Source organism: Mastomys coucha, unplaced genomic scaffold, assembly GCF_008632895.1.
Source record: "Mastomys coucha isolate ucsf_1 unplaced genomic scaffold, UCSF_Mcou_1 pScaffold5, whole genome shotgun sequence".
NCBI classification, from domain to species: Eukaryota; Metazoa; Chordata; class Mammalia; order Rodentia; family Muridae; genus Mastomys; species Mastomys coucha.
The window spans coordinates 94,736,418-94,753,543 of NW_022196911.1; the positions used below are offsets into that span (position 1 = coordinate 94,736,418).

A 17,126-nucleotide genomic window follows, 5' to 3' on the forward strand; every position below is an offset into this window, starting at 1 on the left:
CCCAGTGTCCCTCCTCCAAGCCACAGCTTCTTGGGAAAGAAAAAAAAAGTTGATGGATCATAAATCAGTGGGAGAGAGGAGGCCTGAGGCTGGGGGCTGGCTGAGCTGTGGCCAGGGCACTCTGAGCATGCGCACAGACCTGGTCTCCTCACCACCTATGAACAGCCTCTGCAAAGCTGCCCACTGGTAGAATGACGTCACACCTTTTACAGGCAGAAAGCCGAGTTCAGTATGACTACTGGATCAGAACTCAGGTTCTGGGTTGGCAGGCTTTCCCTCAACAAGCTCTGTCTCCCCACAATTTCCTGCTTGGCTCACCCCTCAGCTGAAGAAGCCTGGAAGAGTAGGGAGGTACACTTCAGCTGAAGGTCAGCTGCAGGCTCCCCTGTGGCTCCGAGCTGCCCAAGAGGCTAACCTGTCACTTCCATCCCCACCACTGACTCCTCAATGCCTCCCACCACCTCCCTTCCCACAGACTCACAGGCCCCTGTCCCTGGACTTAATCTGGAGTACAGAGAGTCCTCATCCTCAATCCCCAATAATCTTCTGGCAGGAACACACAGTGAGCTCTGGTCCAGAGGGTGGAGTGTGCCTTAAAGACCAAGACAGCCTGAAGACGGCCTGCACTGTATGGCCTGCCCTGCGCAGTACAGTGCAGCGCAGGACCTCTCACCAGAACGTCCTGCTTTCAATAGGGGTGCAGCTGCTGAGTCCTCACCATTGCAACAGGACATGAACAATGGTCCCAGGCTGCCACGGGACTACACCCCTCCCTGCCACAGGACTATGCCCCTCCCTTCCACAGGACTATGCCCCTTCCTGCCACAGGACTATGCCCCTCCCTGCCACAGGACTATGCCCCTCCCTGCCACAGGACTATGCCCCTCCCTGCCACAGGACTATACCCCTCCCTGCCACAGGACTACACCCCTCCCTGCCACAGGACTACACCCCTCCCTGCCACAGGACTATGCCCTTCCCTTCCACAGGACTATGCCCCTCCCTGCCACAGGACTATGCCCCTCCCTGCCACAGGACTATGCCCCTCCCTTCCACAGGACTACACCCCTCCCTGCCACAGGACTATACCCCTCCCTGGCTAACGCACAGGAGACTGCAGGAAAAAGACACTGTCCCCACACAAGCAACAGAGTCACTGCCACCAACAGCACTTGATAGCCACAAGGATCTTTATTTACAGAGGAACCAAGGGGGCCTCTCCATTCATGGGTTATAAAAATAAACTTATATACATACTGTGGCCCTGTAAAGTTCCTCGAAGTACAGCTACTGCTAGAACTGGGGTGACCATAGGGACGGATGGCTCAGAGTCTTTGGGTGCTGGTTGAAAGGACAGAAACTACAAAAGCGACTGGGAGGTGTGCAGGGCAGGGCTGGGAAGATCTCAGTCTCCTGGCTCCCTGCTTGGAGGGGCTGGGACCCATTGCAGGCCCCGTGGAGCTCCTCAGAGTGCAGCGATGGCTTTGGCAGCCACCTGCCGGCCCAGGGGCAAGCTGAGGTCTGTGATGGCCAGAACCACCTTGGGGCTGGACATAGCAGACACCTTCACCAGTTCTGATACCTGCCACAGACAGATGGACACAGATAGCCCCTGGGGTGACTCCCCAGGAGGAAGATCCCTCCTTTCTCTGTGGGTCCCCCTGCAACCACCCTGGACACTCACGGTAGTGAAGGGCATGAACTGCAGAATGCTGCCCCTGCTGTCCTGCTCCAGGCAGCCCACACACTCCTCCATGAACCACTGCACAAACTGGGTGTGGGGGCCAGCGGTACGTGAACCCAGGATGGAGGAAATGAGCAGGAACAGGTTGGCTGTGCAGAGGGGAACAAGACACACAGTTCTAGAACAGGTCAGACAGGAGAGGGAAGGTGAGAGGCAGTGACAGCAGGCATGGGCGGAAGAGGGCAGAAAAGGGGGCTGACAACCCTAGGCAGACATCAGTAGTAAGGGGGCAGACAGTGTGTGGAGGTGGAGTCTCCGTCTGGGAGACTCAGCCCTGCCTCTGATGAGGGGGCTCCTCCTAGCTCAGTCTGCAGGTAGGCGCAGCTGGGAGGACTCACCCAGGACTCTGTTCAGAGGGTCCCTCATGTTGACTGTGTGGAGCTGGGAAGCTGAGAGGGAGCTGTTCATGGAGCGGTCAGCTGTGGAACAGCAAGGAGGGTGCTGTGTCAGCTCTGACTCCAGTGGAGCCTTCCCTGTCCCTCCCATCAGGGAGTCTGCTACATGAAGGTATAGAGGAGCTGGAGTCTAGGGAACCAGGCCTGCTGAGCACCATCAAAGACCAATCCTGGAACTCTGTGTGACTCAGGCTGCCCGGCCCGCTCAGAGCTCATCTCAATGACACACAGTCTGTTTGCAAAGGGCCTAGCTAAGGTCATAGGTCATGGGTGGGCAACTTAACATCTTTTCTTTACAAAAGCACGTGGCTGGGACCCTGGTGCCTACAGAGCATGTGCCTCAGACCCTGGGTCATACAGAGCATGTAGCTCGGACCCTGGTGCCTACAGAGCATGTGGCTTGGAGCCTGGTGCCCACAAAGCTCCAGAAAGTTCTAGATTCAGGAGAAATCTCTGCAAACAAGAAAAATTGGATGCCACACAAGAGTTTTTGGCAGAAGGAAGTCTGTCAGCAAGGAAAGGATGGCATGGGCTGTCCTCTGAGTAGGAAGGCGGGAAGGCAGCCTCAGGTGGCAGCCTGGCGGGGCCCAGGGCAGGCCTCTGAGTTAGGAAGGAAGGGAGAGTGAGTGAATTGATGGTATAAGCTGTGCCAAGCTAGTGAACTCGCTGGGTGCCTTGCCACTCTTCCACTGGTGACAAGGTCCTTCCTGAGGGGTTTGGAGGGACCTTGGAGGACAGCTTCAGGTCCTGTCCCCACTGGCAGGCAACAGAGCCCCGACTAGGGACAGAGAGGTGCAAGCTCCTGCCCTGCTATCTGACAGCCAGACAGCCATCAGCTGGGAACCGAGGCAGCTCCTCAAGCAGGAGTGAGTCCTAGGCAGGCCCATGATACCCCGAGTGCTCACTGGGACTTGACAGGATGTTGGCGTCATCCTCATTGGAGCTCAGGAGTCGCATAAGCTTCGAAGGCTGCATGTCTTCCACAGGGAAGAGGCTGATGTAGTCCTGGGGGACAGGGAGTCACCATCACACACCCGACTGGAGAGCAGATCTGTTAGAAGCGAGCTCCCTACCGTCCTTGGCAGTGGTGGCCTTTCCCATAACCTCTGCCCCAGTGAGCAGAGAAGGACCCTCCCTCATCAAGGACACTCAGGGGCCCATGCAAGCCTCTCCTCCAGACCCTGACCAATCAGACAGGCCCAAGCACAGCTGACCTTAGCTCCAGCCTCTGCCTGGGAAGGCACCTCTGTTCTAAGCGATCGGAAAATGTTCATTGAATAAACACATGGCCAAGTGAGCAACCGGCCTACCTCAATGTCTTCTCTGTGTCTCTTCTTCTGTCGGGAGGATGCTTGTCCCTTGTGGGAGGAGTAAGAACTCAGGGCACACCACACAGCTAGTCTAGCAAAAGGGTCCAGGAAAAAGGCATAGTTAAGACAGGCCCACTGGACAAGGGTGGCACACACCTTTAATCCCAGCACTTGGGAGGCAGAGACAGGCAGATTTCTGAGTTCAAGGCCAGCCTGGTCTACAGAGTGAGTTCCAGGATAGCCAGGTCTATACAGAGAAACCCTGTCTCAAAAAACGAAACAAAACAAAAACAAAAAACAAAAAAAGAAAGAAAAAGAAAAATTAAAAAAAAAAAAGACTGGCCCAGAAGCAGCTCCACGTTCACAGCAAAGACGCCCCTTCTAACCCCTCCTTCCCACCCACAGCCTTGCTTCCTGGGTGGCACAAGGGCTGAAATGACTGAATCTGGATGCTAGATGCTTGAGGCTCAAGGGGGGGGACACCACGAAGGCTCTGGAGAGAATCCTACTTGGCTAATGCGGTGCCAGGAGGGTCCATAAGTCTGTGCCACTTGGAGGAGTCAGTAAGCAGCCCAGGCAGGATATGGCCCAGCAGAACCAGGGTAACTTGCTGCATGTCCAGACAGAAGATGGAGTAGAGCAGCTGGACTGCCCTTAACGTGTGCTCCTTGCGAGTTTCCTTCAGCAGCTCCTGAGAGGCAGGCAAGTGGTTGCTGAGGTGCTGCCCGCTTGGACACTAAGGTTCTGATGTTCTAGCTACCTCTGCAGCCAAAGGTGCTTTGACTCCAACTCCTAAGGTGCTTCTCTGAAGTGAGGCACTACCTCTGTCTCCCCAGGAGGCACCCAACTTCCAGCAACCTCTCAAAGAAGCCTGGCCTATCCCAGCCAACAATGTCTACTGCCCCCATGTACAATGGCTGTCCACATCCACCCCAGCCCGAGTACCTTAATCAGGTTGTTGCAGAACCAGTAGACGCCGCCCATGTGCAGCAGGGTGTCAAGGATGTGGATGGAGCGGCTGTCCACCCAGCCCTTCTCCAGTACCTTGCCAAAGATGTCTGTCAGTACCTCCTTGATGGGGCGTTTGGGAGGAAGCAGGTTCCAGTAGGGCATCGTGTCCACGCCCGTGGATGGAAACTTGATCTGCGTGGCTGTCTGCTGTAGCACGTCCGCACACATGTGTTCCAAGATTGAGTTCATAATCACCACCCTAGGGGAGCAGGGAGAGTACATATAGGCATTACCCCTGGAATTGGGTTACGGAAACATGGCTGAGGAATTAGACCCACTGTACGCTGGGGAGGACACAACAATACCACCTACTACTGATGAGGGGCTTACCTGCTGGGCATGAAGCCTAGGAGAGGCACAGGCCAGGGATTTTCTTCTCTTACGGGTTCCATCAATCTATTCAGATTTTCTGTTTCTCCCTCTTCCCCCCACCCCCCGCCAACTTTTCCCATCCCCCAGGCCTGAGCTCTGCCAAATCAGGGTCATAAATAAAACACAATCACTTCCACTTAAGCTGGGTCCTTGGAGGAGGGGGGGCCCACCCAGCCCTGGCCTTATCCCAAAGTAAACTGTAACTTCCAGGAGGCCTTTAGGCCGCCCCACAAAGACACTTCCCGGCTCTGGGTAGCTGGGCAAAGGGTGTACAGCCTGGAATCCTCTTAGGAGCATCTGGGGCTCTGACCACAGCTGGGGTCTGAGTACTGAGTACTGGGATGTCAGGAGTGCAGGGAAGGCAGCCTTGACTTGCAGAGCCCCTCCACCACCTGCACAAGGGAACTAGGATTCCCACTGTGTGTGCGTGTGTGTGTGTGTCTGTGTGTGTATGTGCCTGTGTGTGTATGTGTCTGTGTGTGTGAGAGAGAGATAGAGAGATAGATAGAGAGAGAGAGACAAAGACAGAGAGAGACAGAGAGAGAGAATTTGGATGATGTCCCACAGGCAGGGGAGCACAGATATGATCTTACATAGCCTCCCCCAACTTTTGCTTCAGCTGTTTCCACATGTCCCCCAGAAAGCATCCCAGAAAGCATCCTCCGCAACTATGCTGTAAGCCAGCCTCCACCCCACAGTCACAGCACCACTCTCCATGTCCCCTTGATGGGAGCCCTAAGGGGCAAGACTAGGCAATGTTACTCAGCCTTAAAAGGAAGGAAATCCTGTCACATGCCAGAATATGAATGAATTTTGAGGAAATTATGCTGAGTAAAGCCAGTCAGTCATGAAAAAGCAGGTATTACATAATTCTATTTATATGAAGTATCTAGTGTAGCAGCTCAGAGGGACAGGCATGGTAGTTGCCAGGAACCGAGAAGGGGAGGTGGACTGCTGCTCATTGGTTAAAAGGCTCAGATACACGAGATGAAAACCGTCTGGAGGTCTGTTTCACAATTCCAGCACATTTCATATCCTGAGCAATACACATAAGCAGAGTTGAAATTTTCTATTATGTGTTTCTTGCCATATTTAAAAACCAAAGGCCAAACAACTTCTTGGCTCGGTGAATAAACAGACACCAACCACCAAGCCCCGTGTGGCGGAAGTCCCTGAAGAGCCAGTACTTGAAATGGTCACCAGGACAGCTGGGAGTGGGGGAGGGAAGCTATAAAAACTGCAGATGCCTCAGAGTTCCTCGACAGTGACACAGCCATACAATCCTTTGCTCTGTGGCCTCAGCTAGTTTTCTGGAACTTGGAGCCTTGGAGGACAGAGGTCAAGCTGTCTGGGGTCTGTATTTCCCACACATAGGAAGCACAGGATTAAAACCCTGTCGATACAGAGACACACACCAAATACCATGCTGAGGCAGCTGGATGAATGTGTGAATAAGAATGTGAGGGAGTGGTAGGGAAAGGGGAAGGAGTGAGAGAAGAGTCCAACTACCCTGGATGCGCACTGCCTCAGCAGCTAAGCAAGGTGGGCTGGTCAGCACCTGGATGGAGCAGGAAGTGGTTGGTGAGAGGCTCCCAGGGAGGGGACGGCTGAGAGCAAGGGGGGTGGGGTGTTTGCTCCTGGTGGTGCTGACTCCTCACCACACCTGCAGAGGTCAGGAAAGGCAGGCCAGGTCACTGACCTCTCATTGTAGAACTGCAGGGTGTTCTCACTGTACAGTGGCCCTGCCAACTGGCGGATCATCTGCAGTGACTTCTCACGCTCGTCCAGCCCCAGCATCCGGACGTGGGCCACAAGCCAAGCCACAGCACACACCGCCAGACTGCATACCTTTCCCTTGATATTATCGGTGATTTTCTGTGGGGAGGAGAAGGGAATGACTTGGGGACTCTCTTCCTCTCCCTGGCCATGACTCCCACGGCCTCTGGGGGCAGCTGGGGGTCACAGGTGGTATCCCGAGGTACATTTCACACCTTTGCAACACAAATTTGATTTTCTCAAAGAAACCTGGGAGGGATGAAGTGGCTAAGAAGAAGATACTATGGAAGACTAACACCAGAACATGGTTTCCAGTTTGAGGATTTGTTTGTATGCAAAATAACAAGCTCTCAGTGACCAGTCCCGGGTCTCAGGCAGAGACTCAAATAATGGTGGAGCTACCTGGATGGACTCGAAGGCCAGAACCCCATTCTCCCAAGCGTTGAGGATTTCCAAAATGGCTGCTGAAATGCTCAGGCAGGCCTCGTGCCACTTCATCTGTCTACAGAGAAGATTAGGGGTAGGAGAACCGTTATGGCAAGAGGGTGAGGTGGGATTAGGGAGAGGGTCTTGGGAATGCCCCCCCCCACTACGACCCGAGGTCAGGACCTAGACCACTGACACTAGCTTCATCTCTGAAGAGTTGTTGAGTAGGGCCACCAAGGACTCGACTTTGGTGGAGTCAGGCCGGAAGCACGGGTGGTCAGGGTTCAAAATCTTGCCCTCCTCAGGCATGCAGGTCTGCATCCAAGTCTCAAAGAAGGGGACTTCTTCTCCAGAGCTTGACTCGGAGAGAATCACCTGGATAAGACAGTGGGACAGCAGCTGAGAGAAGAGGGCGTGGCGCCTGCGGAGCTAGCCAGGGACTGAGCTCTGCTGCCATTCCCTTTCCATAGTCAAATCTAAATCAGTCCCGGGAATCAGACAGAGAGCTGTGCTGCCACCTAGTGGTCAGCAAGAATGTGCCACTGGAGAACCTGTTGGCATGGGAAGACAACAGAATGGGATGGCTTGGGAGATCAGTGGGGGCAAGAGTGAGTAAGGGAGTTACTGGCGTTTCCTTCCTCTTTGCCTCACTCACTTGAGGCCTCTTCCTGTCACCAGCTCTCATCACTTACCTCTGAGCCATAGGTCTGGGCCACGTGGCATAGCATGAGGAAGGAGATGTCAAAGAGCAAGGCACGAACCGAGGCTGTTTTCGCTGTGGGAAAGGCAAGAATGCCAAGCTCAGCCCAGGGCAGGAGCCACAAGCCCTGTATAGATCCAGAGGTGCCAGGGATTGAAGGCCTCATGCACAGCAGGCAAGTGTGGAGGCTACACCCCAGCTCAGGACTTCCTGAAGGAAGGTCAGGGACCAAGGGGTTCCTTCAAAGCGCTGAGGCTCAGAATCCTTTTCTTGGGTCTTATTAAGAACATCATCCCTTCCTTGGAATCCACAATTTACAGAACCCAAATAAGTTAAAGTTGGCCCAGCTGGAAGAAGGGCAAGGGGGTGGTTTTGGCAGAGTCCCTTCCCAGCATTCCCCTCAACCCCAGAACAAGCAAGGGCAGCCCTTCCCTTTTCTTCCCTCCTCAGGGCAGATGGGATCTGCAGATGCACACAAACTTACTGCTCTCTCCACTGCCGTGGGTAGTGAACTCATTCAGACTGCAGGAAGGACAGAGACAGGTCACATCAACCAGAACAAGAGCTGGGCAGTGGCCACAAGAGAGGGTGGGGGTGGGGTGGGAGGGGTGGTCCCCAGAGCCTAAACTATGGGCTAATTATAAAACGAGCATTCTAATTACAGGAACAAATCACTATTATTAAGAGAACATGTGCCTCCCACTATACCCCAACACTGAAGAGGCTAGCCCATGGAGCATTAGAGGCCAGCATGGGCTACACAGGGAGACCCAAAGATTTCTAAGGAACCATGCTCTACATGCGAAACTGCATGTCACCCCCCAAAAGCTACAGAATTTAAGAACCCATTATTAGCTGTGCGGTAGATGTACATGGCTTTAATCCCTTGACTCAGGAGGCAGAGGGAGACAGATCTGTGAGTTTGATGCTAGCCTGGTCTACAAAGTGAATTCCACAACAGCCAGGGTTGTTACACAGTGAAAAACAAACAAACAAACAAACAACAACAAAAAACAAAAAAAAGACCACCATAAGCTAGATAGAGTAGGCTACATGAGATGCCAGGTCAAAAGTAACTAACTGGGCCAAGGAATTCTCCCATACCTACTATTCAATGCCTTATTTTTAAAAATGCACTTATCAGGCTGGTGAGATGGCTCAGTGGGTAAGAGCACCAATTGCTCTTCCAAAGGTCCTGAGTTCAAATCCCAGCAACCACATGGTGGCTCACAACCACCTGTAATGGGATCTGATACCCTCTTCTGATGTGTCTGAAGACAACTACAGTATACTTAATTATAATAATAAATAAATCTTTTAAAAAATGCATTTATCTTTTATTTTTATGTGTATTAAGTATGTCTGTGTTAGCTATACATCTCATGTGTGTACAAGATCCTGTAGAGGCCAGAAGAGGGCACTGGATCCCCTGAGACTGGAGTTACAGACAATTGTGAGCTGCCATGTAGATCCTCTGGAAGAGCAGCAGGGCCCTTAAGTGCCAAGCCATCTCTCCATCCCTCACCTTCTCCCCACTCCATGCCTCATTATCTTAGCAAGCATCTCTATTCCATCTTCAGTGGGAGAGAAAAGAGCTCTCAGTCAAGTGACCCTTCTCTCATGGTTTCTAGTTAGGATGCTCTGCCCTGGTCTGTACACCCCAAGGGGAGACCCATATCCAGGCACCTCCTCCCTCCAAACATGACCTCCCATCGCACAGCAGGGCATAGCTCTACTCACTTGATGAATTTCCGGGCAAAGGACTTAAGCTTTCCAGTGGCAGCAGCGGCAGCCAGCAGCAAGTCCAGGCTCTTCCCGGACAGCATGTGCCCCAGAACCCCCAGCAGCCCTTCCGGGGACTTGGAGTGATCTGCATCCATTGTCTGGGGACAAGACAGGAGACCAGTGGAGAACACTGAAGACCACACACACACACACACACACACACACACACACACACACACCCCAGATACAGCCTAAACACATCTCTCTCTGCCTGTGTCCACTGACTGGCACACTGCACCTTCAAGCATAATCTGTCACTTCCTGCTCTGACAGGAAGATCACTGCTAAAAACTCTCCCTACTCTGTGAACTTTGTGCTCAATCAACTACACAGGTTGGAGGGCGGGGTGGGTGGGATGCTGTGGTGGACAGGATCTGGCTGGGAGTTTCCCTTCTATGCCTTCATGGGGTGGTGTCTGGAGAGGTACAGTGGGAGAGCAACCAATGTCAGCTTTCGGTGGCTGCTACCTTTGCCTCCGTAGCTGTTCTACTCCCCAAACAGCTCTCCAGACAGCAGAGAGGTCAGTGGGCCTGTTCATTTATCTGGAACTAGAGGAAAGCTGAGGAAGAGAGGGAGCCCACAGCGGCACAGGCAGGGTGCATACACGCACCTTGAGGATGTTTGTGACTGTGGGCTCTGCCCGCAGGATCAGGCCAGGATTGGGCTGGATGTTAGCGTTTTCGGATGACTTTAGCTGGGGGTCCCGATCCGCTGTGCTATGGTCATAGCCAGAGAAGACAACAGAAATGACGAGGATCATTTCCTTTTTGGAGATGACAGGTCTCATACTGTAGCTCAGGCTGGCCTTAAACTCAAGGCAGTTCTCCTGTTTCAGCCTCTCAAGGCTGGGATTACAGCTAAAAGCTACCTGGCTCATTCTTGGCTAAGGAAAAAAAAATCTTAATACAGTCTCTAACCCACTGTGTGTGGTGGTTTGCCCTCTAGTCCACCATGTGTGGTGGCTTGCACCTTAATTTTAAACCACCCAAGTGGCAGAAGCAAGCAGACCTCTGCATTTGAGGCTAGCCAAGAGCTATATAGTGAGATTCTGGTTTTTAAGAAAAAAAAATTCTCTAATCCAACTCCAGAAACAAAGGCAAAGAGGAGACAGAAGCATATAGCCAACTGGGAGCTGGCAGTAGCTCCAGCCGGACAGCACTTGCCTCACGTCATAGCACACTGGGTTTAACCCTGAGCATGGCACAAAAACAAAGAATCTTGCAAGTTAGGATGAAGTTTATATGAACTTGTACTCAGTATTAACATCATTTCAATTTGTCAGTATCTTTGCACCCATTTTGAAAGTTCAGTTAGGTCTAAAGGAAGACTGAAGACTTTCTCTATGGCCTTTGCTCACAAAGGAGGAGGAGTCAAAGAGCAGCAACTCTCTGATGCAGTCCCGTTCCTGTTCCTGACCCAGGAGGCATCAGTCACTGGCAACTCAGACTTCAAAGAGAAGGGAAAGGTACCAGGAACCAGTCTGGCAAGAGGGAGGCAACCCGAGGGGCTCGAAACATACCGCTTGCCCACAAGGCTGGCAAAGTTGACCTCAGACAGAAGCCCCTGCTTGTTGCACTCCTGGAGGAGGAAGTTTGTGCAGTCACAACTGTGAAGAAAAGCCAGAGGACCGACGTGAGCAGAGAGCTGGCTCACGGGGTGCCAGTCCGGTCTCCTCCCTCCTTCAGGGTGAAGAAAACTCAAGTACTCAAAGGTAGAAGGGCTTTGGGTACTTGGCAACCATGAGCCTACTGCCTCCCACCTCTGCCAAGAGGGAGAGTCCAACAGGAAGACAGAGTTCCCTGTGGCTCATCTAGCACAGTGAGCGGGGAAGGATTCAGAACACTTTCCAGTCAAATGGGGTGAGCAGGGGGCTCGTACTTGCAGCGCTGGTCAGCTTTGTCCAACAAGGGTGTGAGCTTCAACAGGAACTCAAAAGCACAGTGGACATCCTCAGTGAAGTCCTAAAAAGAACCAGAAGCTCCCACCTGGGTTCTACATCGCGAAGAGCAGGGTTACCAGGACACCTTGCTCAGTAAAAGAGAAAGATGGCTGAGACCACCACTAGCCCCCAGGAACTAGGTGCCGGATGTTGGAGGCACCACATTCTCCATGTGGTTACCCTAGCCAAATCACCACAAGCAATCTTTCTGCTCGGGTGGAGGGGAGCCAGCCTAAGCCACCAGCTTTACTGCATGTGCAAGGACACACACAGGTGTTCACAGGTCCACATAACCTCCTCTTGGCACAAGAACATGCTACACTCAGCTACAGCCTAAAAGATCCACCCTGAGCACACGCCTTTAGGCCCAGCACTTGGGAGGCAGAGGTAGGTGGATCTCTGAGTTCCAGGCCAGCCTGGTCTACAGAGTGAGTTCCAGAACACCCAGGGCTACACAGAGAAACCCTGTCTCAGAAAAACAAAAAGGAAAAAAAGGAGGGTGAGAGACCCTGGCTTGGACTTACCCTCCCCTGCTGCCATGCCCTCATCCCAGACTCCAACTCACCTTCTCCCCATGAAAATATTTCTTCAACTTCACCAAAACCTGTGGAATCTAGGACACGAGGGAGAAGAGAGGCAGATCAATGACCTTTTCCTCTTTCACGTATCCCAGAAGCCCACACATCCCCTACTGTGGGCACTGAGGTAAGAGGGCTCTTTGGGCTCAGACAGTACTCTGAATAACTTGTAAGCCACACAGACACCTGAGCACCCGATGCCTCTTGGCCTACAAGACACAGGTCCCCCACTTCTGCTGCCTCAACAAAGAAATCCTAACAGCAAAATTGGACTCGAGGTTCAGAGGGAATCTGGGGCCACCATCCCTAGCTCGCTTAGGTAACCAGAACTAACCTGGCTAAGGATGGGCTGAAGAAGCAGCAGAACCCCCAAGTGGCTAAACCAGCCAAGACTCTTCAGAGACAATGACCAACTGAGCTATGCTAGAAACTCAGGAGGCTGGGCTAAATGCCAGTATGGGAACACACAGGGGAAAGGTCCAGCACGCTGCTGCTTCTCCTAAGAGCTGTCCTTCGACTGGCTCTTCCTTGCTCCCATGTCACCAGGTACCTTGAGATAGGTGAAAGCTGTCCACTTCAGCTCCTGCGTACCCTCGGGAGACTCAATGAGTCCCACAAAGCAAGCTTTCCAGATTTCCAGGACAAAGAGAGGTGTGGGGATATGCTGTGGGAAATCCAAGGGTGTGGTGTGAGAGGCCCCTCCTGTTCTGCAGGCTCCAAGGACCAGGCTGTGACTACACAGCAGGTTTCTAGCTCAGAACCAAGATCTGGAGGTCAGATGGCAAAACTGTGTGAGACTGGCATCTGTGGTCCACCAGGGAGTCGAGGAGCTATTCTGCTCAAGTACCAGCTTCCTCCCTCTTTCCCCAAGTGGCTATACCCACCCTGCTTGGCCATACCCACCTGCATGCGCTTCACCATCATCAGCTGCTCCACCAGGGGCTGCATCTCCCCTGTCAGGTTCATGGTGCCCTCAAGCAAGATGAGCGCGTGGACGGTGGGGAAGCCAGTCTTGTGCAGCTGCTCTGAGTGCACAGACAGCATGGTGGGGATGCTGAGGAGAGACACACCAGGACAGCGTCAGGGACTGAAGAGACAGAGGGGAACACACCACTGAGCCCATCGTCCTATCTCACACAGAAACCTAACCTCCTGATGAGTGTGCCGCAACGCTCAGCCTGGCTCCGGAGCTGGGGGTTGCTGAGACTGGCCAGGATCTCCCCCAGTTTTAGAAGAGAATGCTCAATGGCAGTCCAGGAGGCTGGTGGAGAAAAAGCAAGGCAGAAACTGCTGGGAAGGAGAGGCAAGGTGTGGTCCACACTCCTCGAATGTGGCACTCCCTAGGCCATGAAAGCATACAGCAAGGAACCTCTGAGGATGAGGAGGCAGAGTCCTGAGCGTAGCATGCTTCTGTAAGGGGAGTAGGCACCAGGGAACCCCGAGGGCCTGACTTCCAGTGACTACACACAAGCAATGGGAGCAAGGCACAGGGGTGCGTATAGCATCCAGTGGCAGAGCGGGGACAGTCACTTCTACTCTAGGCAACGTAGCTACAAATACCTTGCCAACACAGCTTTTGAGTTTCTGCTCTTTTAATAGCTCACCCAATTGATGGAGCCCACAGGCTGCTCTCTTAAATGGCCATACTCATGGTCTAGGGCACATACTTAGTATTTAATTACTAGTAACTTATCCTAGTTACAAGCCCAAAGGGTCAAATGATTAATGATGGCACCAGTTAGCCAATTAACCTTCATGTAGCACAGGGATAGGAGAAAGACAACCGAGACCTGAGATCCATCAAAATGAAGTATTCATCTACTTTTCTACCAATAAACATTTACCAAGTGCCCAGGAAAGCAAGGCACCCCCAACACTAACAAGAAAACCAATGAAGAAAAACTGTCAGCACAGCCCACTTTGACAAAGTGATCGGTCTCTTTCTGGACTTTCCCAGAGACTAATCCCCTAACAACCTCTCCCACTGAGCCCTGAAGACATAGGTGTCATCTATTTTAGCATTCTTGTCAATGGAAAACCAGAGACCCTTAGGTGGCCCTAGCTCCTGGGGCTCGAGACTCAAGAGGCCCGAGGCCTCTGTTGCAGGCAGACTTCCCCCGTACAAATCTGGAAGGTTCCACTACTTAACAGAACTTGAGTTAAGAGATAACAGCATCAGTCATGGCAGACAGGCAGGCATTGAGTTTAACTGAAAGTTCCAGGTCACACCTGAGTCACCTGCTTCTAGACGAGTAACATGAAGACAGACAAGAGCAGATGATGTGCCTGTCTTGTCCTCGAATTTCTCCAGGTGCATGGCATTCCAATCTTACTCCCCACCAGTGTGTAGTTTGCTGAGGGCAGGGACCCTGCCACATGCTCCTTTGGTAGCCCCCCTCCCCCACCTCCAGCACCTGGCACGGTGCCGGGCACACGAGAAGGCTCAGTAAATACCTGTTGGTTGATTGGCTCGGGTGCCACCCTGCCCAAGTCCCTGGGATGTATGCAATGCTTATGGGGAGAGAAAAAAGGAAGTGGGATGATTTCGGATCCTTCTAGAAAGAAGTGGGATGACATCCTGCCTCTCCCCTCTCAATCAAAGGCCCAGCCACAGAAGCAGCAGCAGGCAGGGTGTAGGGGAGTCGGGGAACATACAGGCCTCCTCTAGTTTGGCGATGTGCAGCAGGGCTCGGTTCTTCGTGCTGCTCAGGGTCTTCTCCAGGCACTGCAAGCACAAGGAAAGCTGCTTCTCCCCAGGGGCCAAAGTGCCAGCCTCCAGCCCGTCCTGGAGTCGCTCCGCAGAAGCTGCTGTACATCGAAGCAGCCAGTGGAGGGCGCTAAGAAGCGCTCGGCACAGCCCGATGCATTCCTCTGCTTTGCCGTGGCAACTACCCAAAAAAGATGAAAATTTGTATCTATTCCAAAAGCTGAAATCCAACCCACACCAATGTTCCCCCAGAGTCTCTGGCACAACACTACCAGGGGACAGAGTTGGAAAGTTGGCAGAATCCTAGGTAAGACACCTAGTCTAGCCAGCTTCCACTAGACTAGATCTTAGAGCAGCTCTTCCAAATAGAGAAGAGGCACTTTGTCTTAAGGAAACAGAAGCTGGAGATGGCCAGACGGACAGAAGGAGCATGGGACCCAGAGCTGGTCTCAGTCTGTCCCCTAGACTATGGGCTTTCCTCGGCACTGAAAGAATGAGGCAATGCTCCCAGCTCCCTCATCCACCTCTTACCTGAGTCGGTCACAAAACATGTTCATGATGTCCAGCAGAGCCTGGACACACAGGTCCCGGGAAAAGTCATCAAACTGCAGAAAGAACAGCGAATAATGGAGGGGCTCAGCACTCCCCAGTCAACCCTCTCACAAACTCTGCTACTTCTCCTTCTCCAGCCCTGGGCCACAGACTCTCCATATGGAAATGTGTTCCTCATTCCCAGGACCTCCTCCCTCAGGGGCCCTGGAGAGGCATCAGGTGTTGCCCTATCCAGCCTGAGTGGTCAGGCTGGTGGCCTTGTCTGTCCCTTCCCATGGCTCCTAAGGGGCCATGGTCATACCTTACTGATGGCGGTGAGCACGGAGGAGCAGGACACCATCTAGAAGGAAGACATAGGACGTTCAGACAAGTCATCTACTTGAGAGGGGCAAACACTGATGCTTAAATTTCCACAGCTCGGGATCCTCAAACCCTTCAAGGGGCTTCCTCAGCTCATTAAAGGACACACAGACACAGTAATGCATGCTGTCCTTATTGCTGCTTCTATCAGACTCAGTGCGAATGGCATCCATATAAACCGATTAAGAGGGTTTTCAAGTGCCCAAAAGGTATCCTGTCTTGTCTTTATGCTGTTCCTTTCCAAAACTAAATGAAGTTCAGCTGGCCACTAGTGGGCAAAAGAATCATCCAGAGTGGCTGCCATGCTGTTTTATTTCTATAACCTTCTCCTGTATGGGGGCAGGGAGTCCTGGGGATGAAGCTCAGCCCCATGCTTGCTAGGCAAGGGTGAGAAGTGGCTTTGCTGGACTGAAGATATACTTCAGTGGTCAGTGCCGGCCTAGCATGTGCCCTAAATTCAACCTGAAGCGCAGAGGCAGGGTGTGTGCATGTGAACTATTTGAGCCTCTACACTAACTGGCCCCACTGCTTCTTTTATCAGGAAGACTAACTGAGTCAGGCAGTGGTGGCCATGCCTTCCAATCGCGGCGCTTGGGAGGCAGAGGCAGGCGGATCTCTGTTTGAGGCCAGCCTGGGCTACAGAGCAAGTACCAGGACAGTCAGGGCTACACGGAGAAACCCTGTCTCAAAAACAAAACAAAACAAACAACCAAACAACCAATAAGATTAATGGAGGCTGAGGGTGTATCTTGGCAGTGAACTGCACTACAGCACTTGCCAGGACGAGCAAGACGAGCAAGGTCTCAGGCCCCAGCACCAGAAAAATGACAAGAAACAGTGACCAAGGAGGCCACGGGGACAGCACCCACAGTCACAGGAACCATGGAGGCCACAGAAACAAGAAACAGTGACCATGGAAGACACAGGGACAGCCCCTGTAGTCACAGCTACTCGGGAAGCTAAGACTGAAGAACCATCGAGCCTTTACATTTGACATCAGTCTGACTATCGTAGCAAAGCTTTGAGTCAACAGAAACACAGGTGTGGGTTATCTGATTTGGACAAGGATTGACAAACATCTCCTCCAGGAAACAGGAGGCGCCTAGTGCCTCCACGGATCAGAGGATCACTATCCAGGAATCAAAGAGCAGCAAAAAAATAAGCAAAGAAACTAAATGAACACCCTGGCTCCTGGTAGTTCAGAGGTGGAGTGCGGGCCTGACATGTACAAGGACTCCATTTCATCCCAGGATGAAATAATAAATAATTTTTTTTACTTATTATTTTTTTTAATTTTTATGTATACATGTATTTTGCCTGCATAATATGTCTTTGCCACATGCATGCAGTGGCCTGGAAGTCAAAAGGGGCATTGGATCCCCTGGGACTAGGATAGGTGGCCAGTTTTTTTTGTTTTGTTTTGTTTTTTTGAAACAGGGTTTCTCTGTGTAGCTCTGGCTGTCCTGGAACT

General features: G+C 52.3%; 1 protein-coding gene and 1 non-coding gene across 5 annotated transcripts in view; both read right to left on the minus strand.

Annotated features, from left to right (window-relative positions):
• Window positions 1-1,171: 1,171 nt before the first annotated feature.
• Window positions 1,172-17,126, minus strand: part of Med24 (mediator complex subunit 24) — a 25,120-nt gene continuing 9,165 nt past the window's right edge. For 2 of the 4 annotated variants that reach the window (XM_031352458.1, XM_031352461.1), the window contains 24 exons: window positions 15,597-15,635; window positions 15,275-15,348; window positions 14,692-14,924; window positions 14,491-14,547; window positions 13,186-13,297; window positions 12,940-13,090; window positions 12,587-12,700; window positions 12,024-12,071; window positions 11,398-11,480; window positions 11,039-11,125; window positions 10,130-10,235; window positions 9,475-9,617; window positions 8,219-8,256; window positions 7,727-7,809; window positions 7,231-7,409; window positions 7,011-7,110; window positions 6,532-6,707; window positions 4,395-4,659; window positions 3,959-4,140; window positions 3,450-3,540; window positions 3,045-3,144; window positions 2,083-2,163; window positions 1,685-1,833; window positions 1,172-1,582 (listed from right to left, as the gene is read on the minus strand). In XM_031352458.1, coding sequence (XP_031208318.1) covers window positions 1,466-1,582; window positions 1,685-1,833; window positions 2,083-2,163; window positions 3,045-3,144; window positions 3,450-3,540; window positions 3,959-4,140; window positions 4,395-4,659; window positions 6,532-6,707; window positions 7,011-7,110; window positions 7,231-7,409; window positions 7,727-7,809; window positions 8,219-8,256; window positions 9,475-9,617; window positions 10,130-10,235; window positions 11,039-11,125; window positions 11,398-11,480; window positions 12,024-12,071; window positions 12,587-12,700; window positions 12,940-13,090; window positions 13,186-13,297; window positions 14,491-14,547; window positions 14,692-14,924; window positions 15,275-15,348; window positions 15,597-15,635 — 2,808 coding nt within the window. In that variant the 3' untranslated portion in view covers window positions 1,172-1,465. The remainder of the gene's footprint in view (window positions 1,583-1,684; window positions 1,834-2,082; window positions 2,164-3,044; window positions 3,145-3,449; window positions 3,541-3,958; window positions 4,141-4,394; window positions 4,660-6,531; window positions 6,708-7,010; window positions 7,111-7,230; window positions 7,410-7,726; window positions 7,810-8,218; window positions 8,257-9,474; window positions 9,618-10,129; window positions 10,236-11,038; window positions 11,126-11,397; window positions 11,481-12,023; window positions 12,072-12,586; window positions 12,701-12,939; window positions 13,091-13,185; window positions 13,298-14,490; window positions 14,548-14,691; window positions 14,925-15,274; window positions 15,349-15,596; window positions 15,636-17,126) is intronic. The other 2 variants (XM_031352459.1, XM_031352460.1) reach the window with 2 other exon arrangements.
• Window positions 7,940-8,043, minus strand: LOC116079473. Its single transcript, XR_004114018.1, has one exon. It is a non-coding gene; the product is annotated as a small nucleolar RNA SNORD124 (small nucleolar RNA).